The sequence below is a fragment of the Rhinolophus sinicus genome, chromosome 17 (assembly GCF_057876585.1).
Source record: "Rhinolophus sinicus isolate RSI-liver-muscle chromosome 17, RSI-T2T, whole genome shotgun sequence".
In the NCBI taxonomy this organism is placed as follows: domain Eukaryota; kingdom Metazoa; phylum Chordata; class Mammalia; order Chiroptera; family Rhinolophidae; genus Rhinolophus; species Rhinolophus sinicus.
The window spans coordinates 146035111-146056862 of NC_142517.1; the positions used below are offsets into that span (position 1 = coordinate 146035111).

Below are 21752 nucleotides of genomic sequence, written 5' to 3' on the forward strand. Positions count from 1 at the left end.
GAAGTCTTTAATTGCTACAGCATAGCAGAGGTTCCTTTATATTCTTGAAAATATTTAGGATCCTACCTAAGCCATAAAAATCAACTGCTCAAAGCCTCTTGTCAAGTTTAAGCTGGAAGTTATTTGTATCCTTTGGGTTGTTTTCACATTCACGGTTTTCTCTTTTTTCCCAACACTTCAATTTAAAATCCCTAAATGTGCCCACGACCATCTGTAGCTCCACTCTGGCTCCCTGTTTGGGTTGTAATACTCATCTTCGACCTTCACGACCTGGGCTAATTCCTCTGAATCTTTTTGCTTGACCTGCCTTATTACTCTAAATTCAAGAGCAGGCTGGGTGTCTCTTTTAATCTCTCCCTTTCTCTAAAACGATTGTAATATGGCAAAGACAACGCATCTCATGTTTCTGTAACAATGGTTTACTCCTCCCCCCCCCCCCCGGAGAATTAGCTTCACTCTGTACTTTAGCAACTACTTTTCCTCGCATTTAAATTATTTATTGTTATTTTTTGAGTAACATCCCCAAGCCGTCTTGCTGACGTCGGTCAAGGAAAAGATGCCCTCCCTGAAGACTGGCCAAGCCATCTCTTCCTTTCATTATCGGTGCAACCCTGTGTTCCCACCAGAGCCTTGCACGGAAGTGTAATCTTCCCACTGGGGCCTCCTGTCGTCTCGCCTGGCTCATAAAGCTGAGCCTAAATGAAATATAAAATATTAACTGTGAGAGAAAACAAAGGCTGCTGCCTCCAGGAGGACTCCTGTGCCTGAGGCTTAGCCATGTTTCACTGGCCTCTAGGCCTCTCCGTTTCACCCCAACCCTCGTCCCTGGGTGGGATCCACGAGTTGAATCACAGCTCTGCAAAGCGAATTCCCTGAGCCGGTAACCCCGCCGCCCGTTCCCTTCTACGGAGAGCGCAGAATGACCACGAGGAGGCCAGGAACAAAACACTTAAATGTTGCATTTATTAAGGAAACGTTAACTAAGGGGGGAAAAAACGTCAAAACGGTGTCACGAATGTCAAGAGCACTTTTGTGGCGTAAACCGTGCAGTTACGAACTACGAACGAGTTCTATTCCGGGTTTTGCCCGGAGCCAGCTGAGGCACCGGCCCCTCAACAAAACCCAATAGTAAATGCAATTAAAGAAACAACTCACCCTGTTCACATTCGCAGGCTCCCCCTCCCCCCACCCTTTTCCCCACGATGATAAAACTCTAACCCCCAGACAGGCAGACAGGCCACTAAGGCAGAAAAGGGACTTATCAAATATTTGTATTCAAGCAAACAAACACAAAAATCCCTTAAAACGACACGTTATAATGAATCAAAAGTATTTATCGTCTCTCCCGCCAGGGCTGGGAGGAGCAGGAGGGAATGGGCGCGAATCCGGACCCGGATTTTTGTTCCCCATTAGTTCTGTTGCGTGGCGAATACACGGATCACTTTCCCGGCCACTAGGCGTTTGGTGCCGCTGGGTCTCTCCCCTGCCCGCCCTCTCCACCTGCCCCCAGAGCTTGGCCCACCTGCGGGTGGAGAAGGGCCTTCGCCCGTCGGTTTCCCCGCATCCCAAACTAGCGACGGCTTCCAAAATTTGCGCCCTAGTCGCTCTCTTTTTGCCACTTGCTGCTGAGTCCAGAATCAGGACGCTCTTCTCCTACAGCCAGGAATGGGGAGTTTCAAGGAGCGAGCGAGAAACGGGTCGCTTCATCCCGAAAGGCAGAAGTCGAAAGAAAGAATTGACTCCGACAGGTTTGCTTCCCCCAGTCTCGGATAGTGAGGGGGAGCGGCCGGGCTGGCGAAGTGGGGAGGCGTGGGGGCGGCTGACGAGGGCGCCGGTGGGCCGGTCAGTAGGGCCCCACGACCACCGCCTCTACCTCCTTAGACGGTCTCCGATCCTTCACCAGAAAGTTGATCATGCCCTCGGACTTGATGAGGAGGTTGCAGCCGAGGAAGAAGATGCCGAAGACCACGGTGAGCGAGAGCACACACATGACGGCGATCTGCACCACACGCATGATGTACAGGCTGCGCTCGTCTGGGCCGCCTTCGGCGAAGCCGTCGTCTGTCACCACGGACGCCTGGGTGCAGCAGCGCACGGCGCGCTCCAGCGCCTCGCTGCTGTTGGCCAGGAACAGGCCGGCCACATCGGTCTGGTTGCCCAGCGCCGTATTCATAGCGGAGCGAGCGGACAACCCGGGAGGCGCGGGTCCGAGGGGTGGGAAGGCGGTGGCACCGGAGAAACAGGTGCCGAGCTGAGCGCTCACTTGCAGACTTCAGCGCGCGTGGGCTGCTCGCTCTCTCCCTTCCAAAGTCCTGGGGCCGTGAGAATTTCCTAGGAGCCTTTCCGACTTGCACTGCAGCCTGGCTGGTCTGCGCCGTCTGCTCCTACCCCGGTGGTGCTCGTTCTGGCGCTCGCTTGACTGGGAGATGTTGGAACTTAGCGGGGCTGGGCCAGCAGGGCGGTGGGAGGTGCGGGTGGCGGCGGGAAGGCTGCTCTAAGCGAACAGCGGCCCCTTCCGGCCGCGCCGCCTCTCTGCGCCCGCTGCGGTCGGGCGACGGGGAGGCATAGGGGCGAACCTCGTGGTTTTGCTTTTCTTGCTTCGCTTCTTTTCCAATTCCAAAGGCTAGGCAGGGGTGATTGTACTTTTCTGGCTTGATGGATGATTAACGAGTTTCGAGTGGGGGAAGGGTCGCAACCAGCTGAAAGTTTCCGAAGAACTGGGTCACACCAGATCTGCGTGTCCTTTGCCTCCCGCCCCTCTCACCTCTGGGCGGATGGAAAGTGGCAGTGAACCGCAGGTGCCAGATGGTGCTTGGAAATTCAAGGGCCAGCCGCCGAGGTCTGATTCAGTCTGGCCTGTGACGGATTTCTGGTGGAATAGGGTTGTTCTGGGAGTAGTATTTTAAAAGAATGATTTTAGGAAGAAAGAAAAGCAGGGAGGCAGGGAAGAAGGACAGAAGGAAGAAAAGGAAGGAGAAATGGAGCCGTTGGAAAACAGAGTAAAGCAAGTTTTATACCGAATTTTAAGGCAAAGGAAGGGGGTTTACGGGAAGGTGTTCTTTAGTACCCTTTGTGTGGAAGTAATTTCCAGGAGCAGAGTCACCTGTCTGGTAAGGGAGGGGAAGGTGGACAGAATGGCCACTCATGTATTCTTGATGCAGATGAGTTTTTGGATGTGCTTGCAATGTTTTTCTCTGTTGGCAGTAAATCAGTTGTTTAAGGGAATTGCTCATTATACATCACCTAGATAGAACACTGGCCAACTACTGAAAACCCTCCCCGTTTTCCATAATCTGATGTATTCCACCTCAGTCATTTTAAGCAAAACTACAGATGCTTTAGGGACCTGATTGAAACTTCAGCACATTATGATTTTGGGCTGTTGGTTTTAGTGAAATGTTATAAACCTGCCAGATTGTTTCTTAAACTCCAGAAGTATTTTTTTTTTCTTTTTTCTAAGTTCTTTCCTCCTTCTCTCCCTTCCTGCTTTCCTCCCTTCCTTTTTTTTCTTCTTTTTTCTTTTCTTTCAACTCTAACAGCTGGGAACCAGTAACCTGAAGCCTAGTCCAAACTTTTGATAGAATGCGTCTACTAAATTTCTATTATAACATGGTAGCCATCTTGCCATTTTCAACTCTTTTCTCAATTTCATTCTATTTGCTTTTTAAACCCTTTTATTTTGGTCTCCCCCAAAATCATTTATACCATGTAGTTAAGGGTTTTCGATTTTTGGATGTTGATTGTATATCAACTTCAATAAGTTTAGATCCTTCTAAGTGGCTATTTTTATTTTGGGGAGATGTTTACTAGCCAAAGACCCAGGCTTCTGGGCCTGGCCCACAAGTCACCTGATTTACTGCTCTAGTTTCCTATGATTATATTAGCCTTGAAGAATGCTCCACTCCCAAAGATTTTTTCTTTGGACAAATTTATTGTTAATTGTTTAGAAAACACTTATTTAAATCTCATTATACAATCAGTCTTAATTAATATGGGGGATACTAGATTAATTAATATGGGGGATACTTAAGAACAATAAAACACAATGTACATGTGAAAAAATTACAGAAGAATTTGAGACAATATAAAGTGATACTAAAATGAATGGTAGGAGCAAGTATGTAGAAGAAATTTAGAAAAGCAAAGGGTGGAGAATAGAGGTTGACTCCCAGGGATATTAACTTTCACAGGATTGTGTGTTTAGTAGAAGTTGGGTATGAATGAATAGAGAGAAAATAACCCTTTATTTATGTAACAAAAACAAATTGACCTTGGTAACTAAAAAATTATAAGTGTGTAGACAAAGTAGGACACTTGTGAATTGCTGGTGAAAATGTAAAATGGAGCAGCCTCTATGAAAAACATTATGGCGGTTCCTCGAACAATGAAACATAAAATTGCTATGTGATCCAGTAATTCTATTTCTAGGTATATACCCTCAAAACCTGAAAGGTATTGTACAAAGGTATTGTTCAATGGTATTGTACTTGAACAAGTATTATACACCAATGTTCATAGCCGCATTATTCACAATAGCCAAAGGTTGGAAACAACCCAAATGCTCATCAATGGATGAAGGGATAAAAAAATGTGGTTTATAATACAATGGACTATTATGCAGCCTTATAAAGCAATGGTATTCTGATATATGATCAACATGGATGAACCTTGAAAACATTATGTTGAGTGAAATAAGCCGGACGCAAAAGAACAAATATTGTATGATTCTATTTATATTAGATACAGAGAATAGTCAAATTGATAGAGATAAAAAGTAGAATAGTTGTTACCAGAGGCTGGGAGTAGAAGATAATGGGGAGGTTGAAGATGGTGGTGATGGTTGTACACCAATGTGTATGTACTTATTGCCACTGAATTGTATACTTGAAAATTGTTAAAAATTGTAAAATTTACATTATATATACATATATACATATATATATATATATATATATATATATATATATATATATATATATATATATACCTTACCACAATAAAAATTCTAAATGTTTAAATTAGACCTAACAAATTTATATTAATTTCTGAAATTCAGAAAAGTTAAAAAATAATCCCTCAAAGTCATTTACCTTCTCATAGCTCAAAGATAACCACCCTTATTGGTTTAGAATATTTTATTCCCATCATTTTTGCTATGTTTATTTTAAATTACTCTTGGCATGCAGTAAATACAATATATACCTTAATTTTTCCCCTTAACCCTGTATTTTCTCATGACATTAAAAATATATTATACAGACTTTTACTGAATGGATAGCACCTCAGTATGTGAACATACCGTTGTTTATTAAACCATTACCCTATAGCTGGCCAGTTATATTGCTCTTAAATATTGTCATTGAATCAATTAAACACAAAGAACATTTGTGCTCATAGATGTTTTCTATATTTAGATTACATTGATAGGATAAAATTACAAAATTGCAATTTTTAGTGAAGAAATACTATTTTTTTAAAAAAGCAACCCACAGCCAAATGATTTGTAAAAAGAGTTGTACCAATTTTCACTCCCATTCAAAAAGTATACAAATACTCATTTTATCATGCTTTCTAGAGTAGGTATTCTTAATTTTGACTACATTTTGGAATCACCGATTGAGCTTTTAAAATGTTTGATATTCTAATTGAACCCATATGCATTTTAAATTAGAATATCTGTGGGTAGGACCCAAGTGTCAATATTTCTTAAAATGTCTCTGGTGATTCAATAGACTAGCCGCGGTTTTCAAGCTTGCTCTGAGATCTCTTAGGATGGGGATGGGAAATGACTGAGTCCCAGGTCCCACTGCAAGTCAATTGAATCGGAATTTTCCCAACTTGCTTTCAGGGTCCATCCACTGGGATTCTATTTTGGTGGGTCTGGGCTAGGTCCTATCAATTTGCATTTTTAGAAAGTACCCCAGGGAATGCTGTTCTTCAGCACCAAGTATTGATTTTAAAAATTACCATTGCAACTTTAATAAGGAAAAAAATGGTATCTTGTTTGAAGTTGGGTATTATCATTGTGACAGAGAATGTTTCCACATGTGTGTTGTAGAAATGTAGATCTTAAAACTTTGTAATCTTCACGTTCAGGTTCAGGACCTTTGTCTCTTTCTCATTTGACATTTTATCATTCATATTGATTTATAATAAATCTTCTTTATCAACTATATTAACCCTATGTGTGATATATTTGTAAATATTTTTCTAGTTCATTTGCCTTTTAAATTGGACTATATTCTGTTTAGATATATGAAATTTGATTGCATATGTAAATGCCTCAACATTTTCATTAGTGATGTCTTTCATTGCTTTTATTTTCTTATTTTTTTTCACATTTTTTAAGGGGAAAGCACATATTTATTATATCAGAGAAAGTTCTTGCACATAAGACCCACCTTGGGGACGTAAGTTGAGACATGTATCTAACACAAATAAAAGCTTTTGACAGGTGATTCACTGGGGATACACGCTGCGACCTGGTTCTGTTTTAATGACCTTGCAGAATGCTCCCGTAACATCTGCCAAGGCATCACACTGCGGTGTGAAATTGTTGCTAACTGTTGAATGAGTTTTTCATTTTATAAACAGTCTAGAGTTGCTGTCACAAAACTAATATTTCCCTAGTAAAATACAACATCTACATTTTATGATGTTGATCAACCTCAGCAGAGTGGCCATTTTGAGTTTGCCTTCTTCTCCTCACCAGGAGCCAGGTACAGGAAAGCTCTTCTGAGTCTCATATTATATAGATTATACAGCCACCCACTAGAAGACATTTAGAAATAAACCACCCCACGAGACCTTTCACATCCATTTTGTAAATTGCCTGGCAGGTGGTGGAAAAGAATGGTAGGCAGTGGGTAGTGGAGGCTGATGGTCCATTCAAACAGGCAAACACATATATGCTCTCATTCTCTTGGTCAGTCATATAACCTAATATAGAGAAGGAAAGAAAATGAATTCCTATGAAATACAAAGTTAAGCCAACCCTATTAATACATAAAACCCACCTTGACTAAGTGAAATAAGCTAGTCGCAAAATGACAAGTACTGTATGATTTCCTTTATATGAAGTATCCAAAATAGACTCATAGAACAAAGAATACAGTAATGACTGCCAGAGGCTGGGAGTGGGGAAAATGAGAAGTCAGTGTTCAATGGGTATAAAGCTGCACATGCTAGATGAGTAAGTTCCAGAGATCTGCTGTACAAGGCGGTGCCTAGAGTTACCAATATGGTAATGTGCACTTCAAAATTTGTTAAGAGGACAGATCTTATGTAAGTGTTCTTACCACCAAACCAAAAACAAAAACAAAGACACACAAGGAAACTCTGGGAGTTGTTGAATATGGCAATTACCTTGACAGTGGTGAGGATATCATGGATACTTTGCTTATGTCCAAACTCATTAAACTGTACATATCAAATATGTATAGTTCTTTATATATCAATTATACCTCAATAAAGCTATTTTTTTTTTCAAGAGTGAATTAGTTGTCTAAGAGATGCTAAGAAGAGTGTCTCCCAGGATTCACTGCATAAGGAAAAGTAGGATGAAGTGTTTTGCAGAGATTGGCCCCTGACCCTAAGAAAAAAATTATTATCTGGGGCATTGCTACCATTAGGTAAGCTAGTATGTGCTGTGTCTTCAGGAAGCTGTGGACTGAGGAGGAATTTTTTTTTAATTACTTCTAAACTTAGAAAGTTTACCCTCATCCAAGATTTACTATTTATATATTCCTTTATTTAGTTATTTATTTTTAATGGCTCCATTATCCCTATTAAAAAACAAAAACAAAAAACAACACACACATTTTTATATTTGCATTGCTTTACATTTAAGATAACAATTTATTTGGAAGACATTTGGGTATAAGTTTGCCCCTACCCTAAACAGTACACTAATAGATAAATAATAATACTGACAAAATTTTAAAATTTAGACCTTAAAGAAAGAATTTCAGGCATCAATTTCTTTTCAATAGAAAATATGTAAACTTTGATTTTTAATGAAATTTTTAAACTTTAAGCTTCTGAAGTGTAGAGACTGTATCGTCTAATTTATCTTCTGATCTTTGCAACTACTTTATTAAAGGTAGGTCAGAAGAAAAACATCCAGCAAATGGGGGAAACAATAAAAATTAAACCAAATGCCTGCCTCTTCCTCTTCTATTGAAATACACTCCCTGGATCTCTGACTTGATGCCATGTGGTGACCGTGGAATTCTTTCTGTGGGAAGAGAGCGGAGACTGTCTTTGTGTTACACAAGTGACTTCTCTGAGTCAGAGCTTTCTTTCAGTGCACAGGCACATGGAATATTATGGTGAGTAGCAGCCACAAAGTTCTCATCTGTTAGTATGTTTCTTTATACTATTGAACTGCAGGGCTAAGAAAAAGCATGTAATAACTCACCTCCAAGTTTGATAAAAATCCTGACCACGGAACATGCTGAGAAGTTTTCAGAATGAAGCATGGTGGACCCGTGGTGTCCTTTTTTTTAAGAGGTGCAGCATGGACAATTTTTGCTTCTACGGGATTTTTGTCATTATTTCATTCTGATTTTATCCCCGCTCTTTAAAGTCTGCATGATTTAGACTTTAAAATGAAATGTCACCAATCTACTGAAAGCCTTTAGTGCCACTGGTGCATCCTTTTCCACATTAAAGAAACAAAACTTGCACCAGCCTCAAAATGGGGAGAAATAGGTGGCTGCAAGAGGCATGAAAGATGTAATTTCTCTTCTTCAGCTCAATTAATCTAAGCCAAGATCGTGTCTTCTATTTCCCATAGGACAAGTGTGTGCTGTTTCTGTCAAATATGTATATAAAAATATAATAGAGAAATCATCCTGGAAGCAAAAGAGGAAAATAAAATCTTTCATATAGCATGTCAAATTTAGACTTATGGAGATTTATGTCTGCTACAAATCTGTAGACACAATGAAGGGAAACATTGAAGGTAACTTATTTTCAGATAAAAAATAGGTATGGCAGTATTTCTTATTTATACACTGATAATTGCGGCAACAATAGCCCAACATTTACTGTATGCACACTTGTGATTTTACAGTTGCAAATTTCATCTTTAAAGAGATTTTTAAAAGTCAGTGTGATAGATGTCCTTCGGCAAGTTGCCTACCAACATAGGTCAATGATTTCTCCTTTCCCTCCAAGATGTTTATGACAAGTAATTAGTATATTTATTCAGGAAGCATTGTATGGACTATTTTATGTATATAACACTATTTTGGGGGGGTAGAGGTGCTATAGATCGAATGTTTGTGTCCCCAAAAATTCATATGTTGAAATCCAAACCCCCTAATGTGACAAAGCTGAGGCCTTTGGGGAGATGATTAGGTCATGAGGAATCCACTCTCATGAGTGGGATTAGTGCCCTTATAAAAAGAGACCCCAGAGAGCTCCCTCACCGCTTCTACCACGGAGGTTATATTGAGCATATGGCCAGCTATGAACCAGGGAGAAGACCTTCAGCAGACACTGCATCTGTCAGCAACTTGTTCTTGGACTTCCCAGGCTCCAGAAATGTGAGAAATAAGTGTTTGTTGTTTAAGCCACCCCATCTATGGTATTTTTTTTTTTTTTTATAGCAGCCTGAAAGCACTAGGATAAACCTAAGAGATGCAGTTTCTGCCCTCCAGTAATTGGAAAAGCAGACCAACACAGAGGCAAATATTGTAGGTACATTGTATGACAGATAGATGAAAAGCATCTAATCCAGATTGGGGCATTGGGAGGGGAGTGATGAGGACCTGACAGTGAGCTGAGTATTGAAGGATGACTTCAAGAGGAGTTAGCCAGGGGAAGTGTGCTGCGTGGACCAAGGTGTAAGGGAAGGTATGTTTTACATTTTTGCATCTGCAAGTAGTTCTGAATTTTTTGAGTATTGACTAATACAAGATGGGGAATAATAAAATAATTTGGAGGGGCCAGGTCATAAAGAGCTTTTTATGTTCCCTTATGGAATTTGGATTTCCATTTGAAAGCCCTGGAGAGACATTGAAGGGTTTTAAGCTGTAAAATGAAAAAGTCAGATTTGCATTTTAGAAAGAATCTCTGTAGGCAGTGCTAAGCTTTATTAAGGTAAATGAAACCTCCATGAAAAGTATAAAGTCCTCTACCTTAGATATTAAATAAACCACACCAGAGATGCCTGGGAGCCCAGTGACAGAGGGGGCTCTTCATTTCTAGAATTTCGTTTTGTAATTCACTGAAGACAGTGTCCAGAACATAATGTCCACTTTTGGATTTTAGTTTCTTTAGTTGTGCCAGACACCTTTGTGAAAGAGAGCATTGTCCCCAGGGTGAACTTGACTGAAATGACCGGAGTCATTTCTACCCTATGAATTTCAGTTCTTTCTCTATGATGACTGCTCCTTCCTCATGCAGTGTGTGTCTGCATTCAGCATGTCACATTCACTCACAATGACTGTGAGTCCTTGCTAAGGTGTTCTTTTAGGTACCACTTGTCTCTCTGCAACCCAGAGCTATACTACAAGGAGAACTTTTGTGATGCTTCACAAATAATTTTTTTTTTCCCCAGGCTGCTGGATGACCCACTTTCACTTTGATAGCTACCAACCAGCTCTAGGTCCTCCTCAACTAATGATGTTTTTGGTGGTTCATGAATCCATCTAGTGGTCTGACTGCAATCTGCAAAACTGTTTCTGGAGAGCTTGCTTTCTATTTAATCTATTTGGAGCTCATGCAGTGACATTGTTGAAACTCAGCAAATTCTGGATGATGCGTCTGTGACATCCAACAGTAGGTTTCAATAGTAGGTGTATTAGACAATTGAGAACCCCAACAGAATAAAGTCCCTCCCACTTTTTAAATTGTTAATTCCTAAATGTTAAACACCTTTTCATGCCCCGTATTGTCCAAAGATTGTTTGGATAGCATTTATACATTAAGAGAAAAGTTGTTGGGGCTTAATTTTTCTCAATCCAAGCTTATATTTCATTATTCAGGGTAGACTGTCATTAGTAACTACAACCTACAAGTAGAATTACTAACCTCCAAGCTTAGTTTCCAGGTATGATTGTCAAATAAAAATGGCTTATATTGAAGTGTGCAACATGATGTTTGGATATATATAGTGTAATGATTACCACAATCAAGCTAATTAACATATCCGTCACCTCACATAATTACCATTTGGGGGGGGAGTGAGAACACTTGGGATCTACTCTCTTAGTGAATTTCAAGTATTCAGTGTCTTATTATTAACTATAGTTACCATGCTGTATTAGGTCTCCAGAAGTTATTAATCTTACAACTGGTAGTTTGTACATTTGGGTCATAATTTCCCCATCACCACCACCCCTCCCATTCCCAGTCCCTGGTAACCACCATGCTACTCTTTGTTACCACAGGTTTTACATTTTTAAATTGCACTTATAAGTGAGATCATTCAGGATTTGTGTTTCTCTGTCTTGCTTATTTTACGTAGCATAAAGTCCTCCAAGTTCATCCATTTTGTTGCCAATGGCAAGATTTCCTTCTTTTTTAGGCTGAATAATATTTCAGTGTGTTTGTGTGTATCTATATCTATATACCTATATATCTATATCTACATCTATACCTATATCTATATATCTCATTTTCTTTATCTATTCATCCATTGATGGACACTTAGGTTCTTTGCATTTCTTTACCATTGTGAATAATTCTTCAATGAACATGATTTTTCCTTTTTATAAGTAATTTCATTAGAACAAACACATATTTTACACAGTACAATTCAAAACACATCAATTATTTAGCTGAAACAAACAAAAATAAACTTAGAAGAATTGCATGTATGCAGTCAATTTCAAGCTGTGCTCCCAGATTTCCTGGGGGTTAAGTATTGAGTTCCCTCTGTCATTACAGGGGTTCTTGAAAAGAAATGGTTCAAAAGCATTGCCTTAGGAAAAAGCATGGCTTTTGTCAACTTGTTGAGCTAAAGAAAATGGGAAAATGCTATGAGGAATATGTTGCAATAGAATCTGTTAATGAGGCTTGGGGAGAGTTGAACCCTAAAAATCTCATCTAAACATTGGCAGATGATCGATGCTGGGTATCATCCATTTGGTCCATTCAGTTCTACTCCATGCCCTTCACCCTGATGTCTGCTGTCTCAGATTGATATGTATGAACCACACCACTAGACTTACAACAACACAAATTTATTATCTTATAGTTTTGAAGTCCAAAATTGGTCTCACTGGGTTAAAATCAGGATGTCTGCAGGGATATTTTCCTTTCTAGGAGCTCCAGGGGAGCATTTATTTATTTGGTCTTTGTAGGTTCTAGTGGCCATCCACATTCCTTGACTCATGGTCTTCTTCCTCCATCTTCAAAGTCAGCAACAGTGATTAGCATTCTTCTCATCATATTACTATGACCTCTTCTACCTCCCAATACCCCATTTAAGGACCCTTGTGATTACTTAATCACATAATCCAGGATAATCTCCTAGTTTAAGATAAACTGGTTAGCAACCTTAGTTCCATCTGCAATAGTCTCCTTTGTCACATAAGCTAACATCTTCACAGATTCCAGGGATAAGGACATAGACATATTTTGGAGGGACATTAGTCTGCTTTCCACACTGTGATTGTAAAATTATTATTTCTTTAAAAATTAACTTTTATAGTAATTGCTTTGAATTGGGGTCAAAAACTGTGCTGAGTTTGTTGGTTGTTTTTTTTTTTTTCTAATTTTAAGGTAGTCAAGTGCTGTTTATTCAGTTTCTGTTACTTTTATTATGAGGAATCTTTTTATTTATATTTTAGTCTAGATAGTATGTCTTATTTATGGAATGGATTTTATTTTGATATATGATATAGAATAGAAATGTAGCTGAATTTAATTGAATCCAAACAATTTTCCCAGCACTATTTATTCTATAACTCATCCTTTCTCTTATTGATTGTAATAGTTCTTCTTTCTTTTCACTTAAATTCTTAGCACACCAGAGTGTTTTCTAGGTCATGAGTTCTATTGCTAATGATAATGGGCCCCTCTCTTATACCATCCACAAAATCAACTCAAAATGGATTAAAGACTTAAACATAAGACCTGAAACTGTTAAACCCCTAGAAGAAAATAGGTGGTAAGCCCCTTGATATTGGGCTAGGTAAAGGTTTTTCCATTTGATACCAAAAGCAAAGGCGACAAAAGCAAAACTCAAAAATGAGACTACATCAAACTAAAAAGCTTCTGCACAACAAAGGAAACAATCAACAACATGAAAAGGCAACTTATGGAATGGGAGGAAATATTTGCAAACCATATATCTGATTAGGGTATAAAATCCAAAATATGCAAGAAACTCATATAACTCAATAGCAAATAAATAAAAATAAATAAATAAATAAATAAATAAATAAATAAATAATCCTTTAGAAAATAGGCAAAGAACCTGAATATATATTTTTTTCAAATCAGACATACAAATGACTGATAGGTATGTGAAAAGGTACTCAATACACTAACCATCAGGAAAATGCAAATCAAAACCACAGTGAGATATCACCTCAGACCTGTTAGGACAACGGTTATCAAAAAGTCAAAACATAAAACGTGTTGATGAGGATGCAGAGAAAAGGGAACCCATGTACACTGCTAGTAGTGGGAATGTAAGTTGGTACAGTCATACTGAAAACAGCATGGAGGTTGCTAAAAAATTAAAACTAGAACTATCAGATAATCCACCAATCTCACTTCTGGGTATATGTCCAAAGGAAATAAAACCACTATCTCAAAAAAAAAAATCCTAGTTTTTTTAGATAGTCTTTTCAGATCTGCCAATTTCTAATAATTGAGTAAAAATAAGATAATGAATTTTTTCTTGAGCTTATAAAATATTAAAATCACAAATACTAACGCTTCGCATTTTAAGTATCCACTGCCACTGCTTCTACTGCTTTTCTGTACAACTCTGTTCAGTGAGAGACCAATATTCCTTAAGATGGTAACATTTGTTAAATAAGAGATGATAGGAACTGTCCTTTTAGAGACCTACAATCCACATTCAAATATTAGAAACTCTGAGAAATTCTGCTATTAAAAACATACCTGTTGGTTTTTTAACAGCTAAATGTTTCTCAAACATTTGACCATGGAATAGTTTTTTGCTGAACACCCATTTACATTTCTAAGAGCACTAAATATAGATGATAAACTAAGGAAAGACAAGTAATAAACCACCTCAGCTATATGAGTTTTTCAAATAAAGATTAGCTGTATTTCTTTTGGGGCTGATGTCTGCTGCCTAAATCCTTTATGAACCTCTTGCTCTATGTTCCCACGGTTCTTTGTTTATATCTCATGAATAAACATTATTAACGTTTAGATCAAATGCAAACATTTCTATTTGATTTTAGAATTTGGGAAGGAGGGAGTTGATGATGAAAAGAAAAACTATAATGTTGTTTTGTAGTTTAACGTATAGAATTGCTGAGGTGAAAAATAATTTATGTTTATGGATGCAATTGAGCTGTTTGGGAAACTACTTTGAGATTATTTTGTCCCATATGTTAATCTTGACTATAATGCGGGTAAAGACAGATCAAATTACAGCCAATATTTCAGGTCATGCAGTGACATCTAGTGTGTGTAGGAGACAGTGTGCTGGATTCACATATCCTGACTGAAGATAGAACTGAACTTTTATTTTTCACATCTTTTAAAGATTTGTCTTAAAGTTGTAAAATAAAGGTAGTGATAACCTTGGCTTATATTTAAGAGCTTGAAACTAGTTTTCATAAACAATTAGAATATTTCAATGCACAGGCAGTAAAGAAGAAACCTGGATAAAATATCAAAGCAATTTTGCAAATAAATTGAATGAATAGATGGAATTCCTTAAAAATATTGTTGTGGGTGGTTATTTAGTGTTTCCATGTAAATAGGAGGTTTCAAATTTCAACATTCACCACTTCTCTCTCTTTCATATCTTAGTTTAGCCCACGGAGTGGCTAACTCTAAGAATCACTAATTACAGCTACTTTCTTCCCTTTTCAGGGTTATATAACTCATAAACCTTTGGTCCCTAAGAGGCTCTCAGAACTGACTAGCAAACAGCCTTTCATTTTTGGCTCAGTGGATTATAACGTTTTTTCAGGAAGAAGCCCAGCTTCATTTCATTAACTGGGGTGGGAGTATGGAGTTTCGCTTGTAACTTAGAATGTTTAGTTCAGATATAGGAGTTGTGGGGTGGAGTATGGAGTATCACTTGTAATTTAGAATGTTTAGTTCAGATATAGGACCAAATTTGGGTTTTAGTGCGATTTATTTTACTATCAAATATATTTTGATCTCATGAAATCCTACCCTATGATGTTGGATTTTACTTATTTGATGAATGTTTTAGTACCTGTTCCAGGACTTATCTCTCAGGAGCTGTGGCCCTTTAGGGTGTCAGAGAATTTAGAAAAGAGGCAGAGAATATTTAAATGCAAGCAGAAAGTGTTCCAGCCTAAGCATAACTCAGAGAATGCAAATCTCACAATGATTTATTTTAAGCCAAGGTATTGCGATATCTTTTTTATAGTCTTGTCACAATTTCGTTTCTCCACCCAAATCAAAGGGATATTTCTAATAAGGGACAAGGGGAAAAGGTTTGTGAGTTTGTCATGCAGGGAGTCATCAGGTGGGGTCTCTGGTCCCGCTCCCCACATAAGAGCGCAGGACATGGTAAAGCCAAAAAGGAACACTCCCCATAGATAGGGGAGTCATATTACTATATTCTGACTGGCGGCTGGGCCAGAGACACAGGAAGCAGGATCCACACAATCTGCAACCCACCATCTTAACAGCAATCTGCGCTTGCCAGCCACCATCTCTTGCTAACCCCCATTTTCTGCTAGCATAGCCACAGCAGTTATATTAGTGGCCAATGGCTCACTGGTTACAGCTGACGGCCAACTAGCCACAGCTGATGGCCACCCAATCACAGTTGATGGCCATTTACTACCCGAGTGAGCACCTTTCCATGTGAGGCCGAGAGCCTGGAAACCACTCCTGGCTGTCCCCACACTCCACCCCTATAGGGTCTCGCCTCACAATCTACGCGACAAGCGTCTTCCATGAGGAGCCCTGTGCGAGGAGCCTGGAGGTGAATGCAATATCCACGACACAGCCAGGCTCTCTGGGCAAAGCCAGGGTTTCTCAGGGCACCACCAGTTCTTCTGGGCACAGCCAGACTTCCTGGGCTTCTTAGGGTACCACCTATCTTCCCGGACACAGCCAGAGCCTCTCAGGGCACCGCCACTCTCTCTGGGCACAGCCAGACTTCCTTTTTGTCAACTTGTTGAGCTAAAGAAAATGGGAAAATGCTATGAGGAATATATTGCAATAGGATCTGTTAATGAGGCTTGGGGAGAGTCAAACCCTAAAATCTCATCTAAACATTGGCAGATGATCCATTTGCTCCATCAGTTCTACTCCATACCCTTCATGCTGATGTCTGCTGTCTCAGATTGATATGTATGAACCACACCACTAGGCTTACAACAACACAAATTTATTATATTATAGTTTTGAAGTCCAAAATTGCATTCCTGGACACAGCGAAGGCCTCTCAGGGCACTGCCACTCTCTCTGGGCACAGCCAGACTTCCTGGACTCAGCCAGGCTGAGGCACAGCCACAGTCTCTCAAGGCACTGCCACTCTCTCTGGGCCTCTCAGGGTACTGTGCTGGAACAACAGCAGCTCACAGTCAAGGTGCTTACATATTCTCGATGGCGGCCAGTCAAGACACAAAAGCAAACATCCTCCAGTTCCACTACATGGTGGCATGTTCCCAAGCAAACAGTCAAGCTGTCCATTAAATTAGGGATGGAGCCCATTCCCTACAGTCCATAGTCATTTGCCAGGGCTGTCCTGGGGGTGAGGGGCGACCTTGACCTCACCCACATCTCCCACGGAGGACTCAGCAAGCGTTTCCTCCTGGGACTACAAGTCCTGCATCTGGGCTGCCTCAGCAAGCACTTCCCAGCCCACAGGGCCACAATGACCTTCGCTTTCTCCGTCTTATGCTGGTTGTCGAACAGTCCAGGTTTTTCCACCCCTCCACGGCGGTCCAGCTCTCCTGAGACTGACGCACAAATTGTTCCACCACACTTCGGAGAGCTTTGACCAGCACCATATCCTGCTCACAGCACCATGTGTCATGCAGGGAGTCATCAGGCGGGGTCTCTGGTCACGCTCCCCACATAAGAATGCAGGACATAGTAAAGCCAAAAAGGAACACCCACGGAGCTATAGATAGGGGAGTCATACTACTATATTCTCACTGGTGGCTGGGCCGGAGACACAGGAAGCAGGATCCACACAATCTGCGACCCGCCGTGCTAACTACAATCAGCGCTTGCCAGCCATCATCTTCTTGCTAGCCCCCACTTTCTGCTAGCGTAGCCACAGCAGTTATATTAGTGGCCAATGGCTCACTGGTTACAGCTGATGGCCAAGTAGCCACAGCTGATGGCCATCCAATCACAGTTGGTGGCCATTTACTACATGAGCCAGCACCTTTCCACGTGAGGCCAAGAGCCTGGAAACTGCACTCCTGGCTCTGTCCCCACAGAGTTATACATTGTTTCTAAAAGACTTCTCTGGTCCTTAGATGTTCCAATAGCACCCCATAAGTTAGGGCCAAAATCCTTAGCTTCCCAGATAGATTCATTTATTGATTAAGTGATTACTCATGCCAAAACCATTCCAGATTTAAATAAAGATCTGCACTTGAGCAGCTTATATTTTATTTGGAGAGAATGAAAACAAGCACACACATAATGGGGAGTAAACAAACACAAATAGGGAGTGTGGGTTCAGGAGGTGCTATTTTATATAGGGTGGCCATGGAAGACTTTGGCGATGAGATGGTACTTGCAAGCTTAGGGGAGATATTTGATGGGAAGAATGCTCCGGACAGAAGGACCACAAAGCACAAAAGCAGGAGTGTGACTGGGCTGTTTCAGGAATAGATTAATATCTGATGTGTTTAGAGTGGAAAGAGTAAAAGAGTGGAAGGTGATGAGTTCGGAATGATAGAAGGGAGTCATATCATAAGGGGAGTTTAGGTGATTGATGCCATTGGATGGTTCTAAAGCAGTTGCATGGCATGATCTAAATAATATAGTAAAACGATCACTCTGACTGATATCTTTGATGCAAGGGTAGTTGCAAGAAGACCAGTGATGAACTATAGTAATAATGCAGAGAAAGAGGATAAGGGCTCAAATGGGAATGTAATCAGAAAGTGGTGAGAAAAGTAATCAGATTCTGGATTTATTTTGAAATATAATTAGCTGACAGTTTGGAGATGAGATATAAGAGTAATACAGGCGTAAATGATGACTCCAGGATAACAGCATTTACCTCTATGTGGGTCCATGTTGCTGGAAAGATGGAATTGCTAGTTAGTGACATGGGTATGAGTGAGCAAGGACATGTTAACTTTGGAAACTATATTAAACATCCAAAAGTAGATGACAACGGGGAGTTATATATAGAATTCCAGAGTTCAGGAGAAAGGTTAGGGCTGCAGCTATAAATTTAGAAGACACCAGGTATTGGCGGTACTAAAAGCTAAGATATTGGCTGAAATCACCTAGGGTAGTGCAGGTAGAAAACTGGAGGTCTGAGATGAAGCCCTGGGGCACTCCATTGTTTACAGCCTGGCTGCACATTAGAATCACCTGGGGATCTTTAACAAAATTGCCTACTCCTGTCACCTTGCCTCCCACAGATTCTGATTTAATTAGTTTAGTTGAGTCCTGGGGATCGATGCCTTGAACACTCTGGGAATTTGAGACTTGACAACGAAAATGTGAGTATAACTTTTGACTTTATAGTAGGCCCTTTGCATTCGCAGGTTCAACCACTAGGGGTGAAAAACAGTATTTTACATCAGTGGTTGGGAATGCGAAAATAGTACTGTTTTTAATCCTGGTTGGCTGAATTCTGGGATGCCAAACCCGGGGATATGAAATCCCTGGATACAAAGGATTCACTGATTTTCTTGAAAAAAATCTGTTTGTAAGTGGACCCACGCAGTTCAAACCCATGTTGTTCAAAGGCCAACTTTACTTTCAAAGCTTACCACTTAATTCTTATTGTGCAACGGATATTGAGAAGCCCTGGTTTAGAAGCTGGAGGGAGTGGCATATATCAGCAGAGGAAAGGGAGGCAGTGTGGTCAGTGAGGTAAGCAGCAAACAAGAGAGCTGTGTTGTTGGTTTCAACTGGAAAAAAAAAAAAAAAAAAATCAAGAAGGAGAGGGTGACCAGTCAAATACTGCCAAGAGGAGAGAATTGACCCCTGTGTGGTATGGCACTGTGGAGAACTCTGTTGGACAATGGCAGACTCACTGGAGAGGTAAGGATGGAAGCTTTCTTCTCTTTCTTAGCTACATAGGACCTATTAAAGTATGTTCGTATGCTTATGGAAATGATCCAGTAGAAAGGAAGAAATTGATGAAGCAGGACAAAGGAGAATTTTCTAAAAGAGTGTCCTTGAGTGTGGGAGAGAGGCTGGGATCCTGTGCAAAAATGAAGGGAGTGATTCTCCACTGGCGCCCAAGCTGGTCATCCATAGGTGATAGAAAGCAGAGTGTATGGGTCAATTCAGACGGGTTGCCGGAGACAGTGAAACTTCTTTTCAGATTATTTCTTTTGTCTTAATGAAATAGTAAGTGAAAGAGGGCAATGTGTTGGATGTCTGGGGCAACAGAGTAACATACTTATAGGAGATAGGGAAAGTGAATGGATCAGGACCACATGAGATTAGTGGTTATGAAATGAAATTTATGCTGGTTAGCAAGTGGTTGTATATTTTGAACTAACCACTTTCAGCAATGTGAATATAAGTTTGAAGTACGTGAAGTAAGTGAATAAATAAGAGAGTTGATTTTTATAGAGTTGGGGTCTTGCCAAATGCACGCAACAAAACAAGGTAGCAGCATGAGTTTTCTGGGTAAGTACAAGAAAGTGTTTACAATTGTGAATTGTATAACCTCACATTGGTAAGACAGAAGCTAAAACAGGAAGAAGATGGGGCAGGAATAGGTGGCCAACTAAAATAAACCAGGTCCCAACGGGGTTGAAGAGCAATTGCATCTGGGTACTCAAATTAGTATGCTGGAAGGCTAAGAGGGCATGGTCAGAGAGGAGATGGCGTTAATATGAGATTATGGAGGAGGTACAGTTATTGCTAATCTGTGCCTCTAGTATGATGTACTGGATGGCATGGGTGAGAGGGGCTGAGATATGGTGGGTCGGGTTATGGAGGAGTCAGGGATAACTGAGCTGAGAGGTCAAAGAGTCAGAAAAAGTATCTAAGAGGATACTGGAACTACTGAAATTTGTGGCAGGGGAAGTAATGGAGAGAATGCCAGTTATCCAGATGCTCAGTCTTCAAGAAAGGGAGGAGGCCGTAGAGTCTGGTTGATGGCCACAAAGCAAAGGAGCTTCTGGGGGAGACTGATGTTTTGCGCTTCAAAACTGGGTTGTTAGGAAAGAAGGAGGGTCGAAAGCTTAGAAGAAGCAATGAAGGGCATGAACATCACCTACACCACTTTCTGGCACAATGTGGAAGAAGAAACAGCCACCACTTGAGAGGGCTACAGACTTTTTACAGCAGATGAGAATAAAGGCAACATTTGTAAATTCATTGAAAGCAGCGATGTGTAACAATGGGTAAGAGTGCTAGCTCTGGAGCCTAATTGTTTCTATTCCAGTCACAGCTTCTTTACTTACTATCTTTGTGATATTAATGCCTTAGTGTTTTGACTTCATTTATAAAATTGAGAGAATAACAGTATTTGCCTCAAAGGGTTACTGTGCATAGTAAATGATTTAGTACATGTCAAAAGATAACACCTGGCATGTATTAGTGTATTCAATCAATAAATGTTAGCCATGATGATGATGATGATGATGATGATGATGATTACTCATTTTTAATTTGCCTTTGAGGAGCAAAAAATATTATTATTATTATTTTTACTATTACTCATTTTTAATTTGCCTTTGGGGAGAGAAAAACAGATACCTGGCAAAGAATTAGTAAAACCATTTTCTGTCCAGCTGAGTTTACTCCAATATTATTTGAACATTTGGTCTCCATATGATGTATATTAGGCTTCTGTAACATCAGGCCTCTGTAATATTAATTAATAATTCTTAACATATGTTATTTATTAATTTAAAAAATTTCTAAAATCTTCTGAGAAAAGAAGTCTCAAATAAGGGGACATTGGGTTGGATGCCTGAGCCCCAGCTATAGTATTGAACTTTAATCCATAGGATAAAATTAATATCCATTGAGTACATACTTAATGTACGCAATAGATAATTAAATAAATAAATTTCCTTTTTTGTTTTTTTGTTTTTTTGTTTTTTTGTTTCCAGCTGCCTGTATTCTTTTGGGTTAAATATATTTCTTATAGTTAACATAGTCTTGGTCCTTTTCTCTTTCTAATTTGAGAGTTTCTGAATCTTGTTACTTTTATGGATTTATATTTATTGAAATCACTGCTCTCCTAGAACTTAAGTTTGCTATCCTATTGAGGAAATTTTATTTTCCATAATTCTTCTTTTGGCTTTCGTGTCTTGTTCCCTTGAACAAATTAAAATCCTCTGCTTTTTTGAAAGTTACGTTTTTAACTTTGATTTATCTAGTGGTTATTCTTTAATTACCCAGACCAAAAGTTTGTTTATTTTCCCTCATTAATCATT

General features: G+C 39.8%; 1 protein-coding gene across 1 annotated transcript; it reads right to left on the reverse strand.

The window, feature by feature from the left end:
- Nucleotides 1-943: 943 nt before the first annotated feature.
- On the reverse strand, nt 944-2607 carry RPRM (reprimo, TP53 dependent G2 arrest mediator homolog). Its single transcript, XM_019751726.3, has one exon. The coding sequence runs from the start codon at nt 2171-2173 to the stop codon at nt 1844-1846; it is 330 nt and encodes a 109-aa protein (XP_019607285.1). The 5' UTR covers nt 2174-2607; the 3' UTR covers nt 944-1843.
- Nucleotides 2608-21752: the final 19145 nt, after the last annotated feature.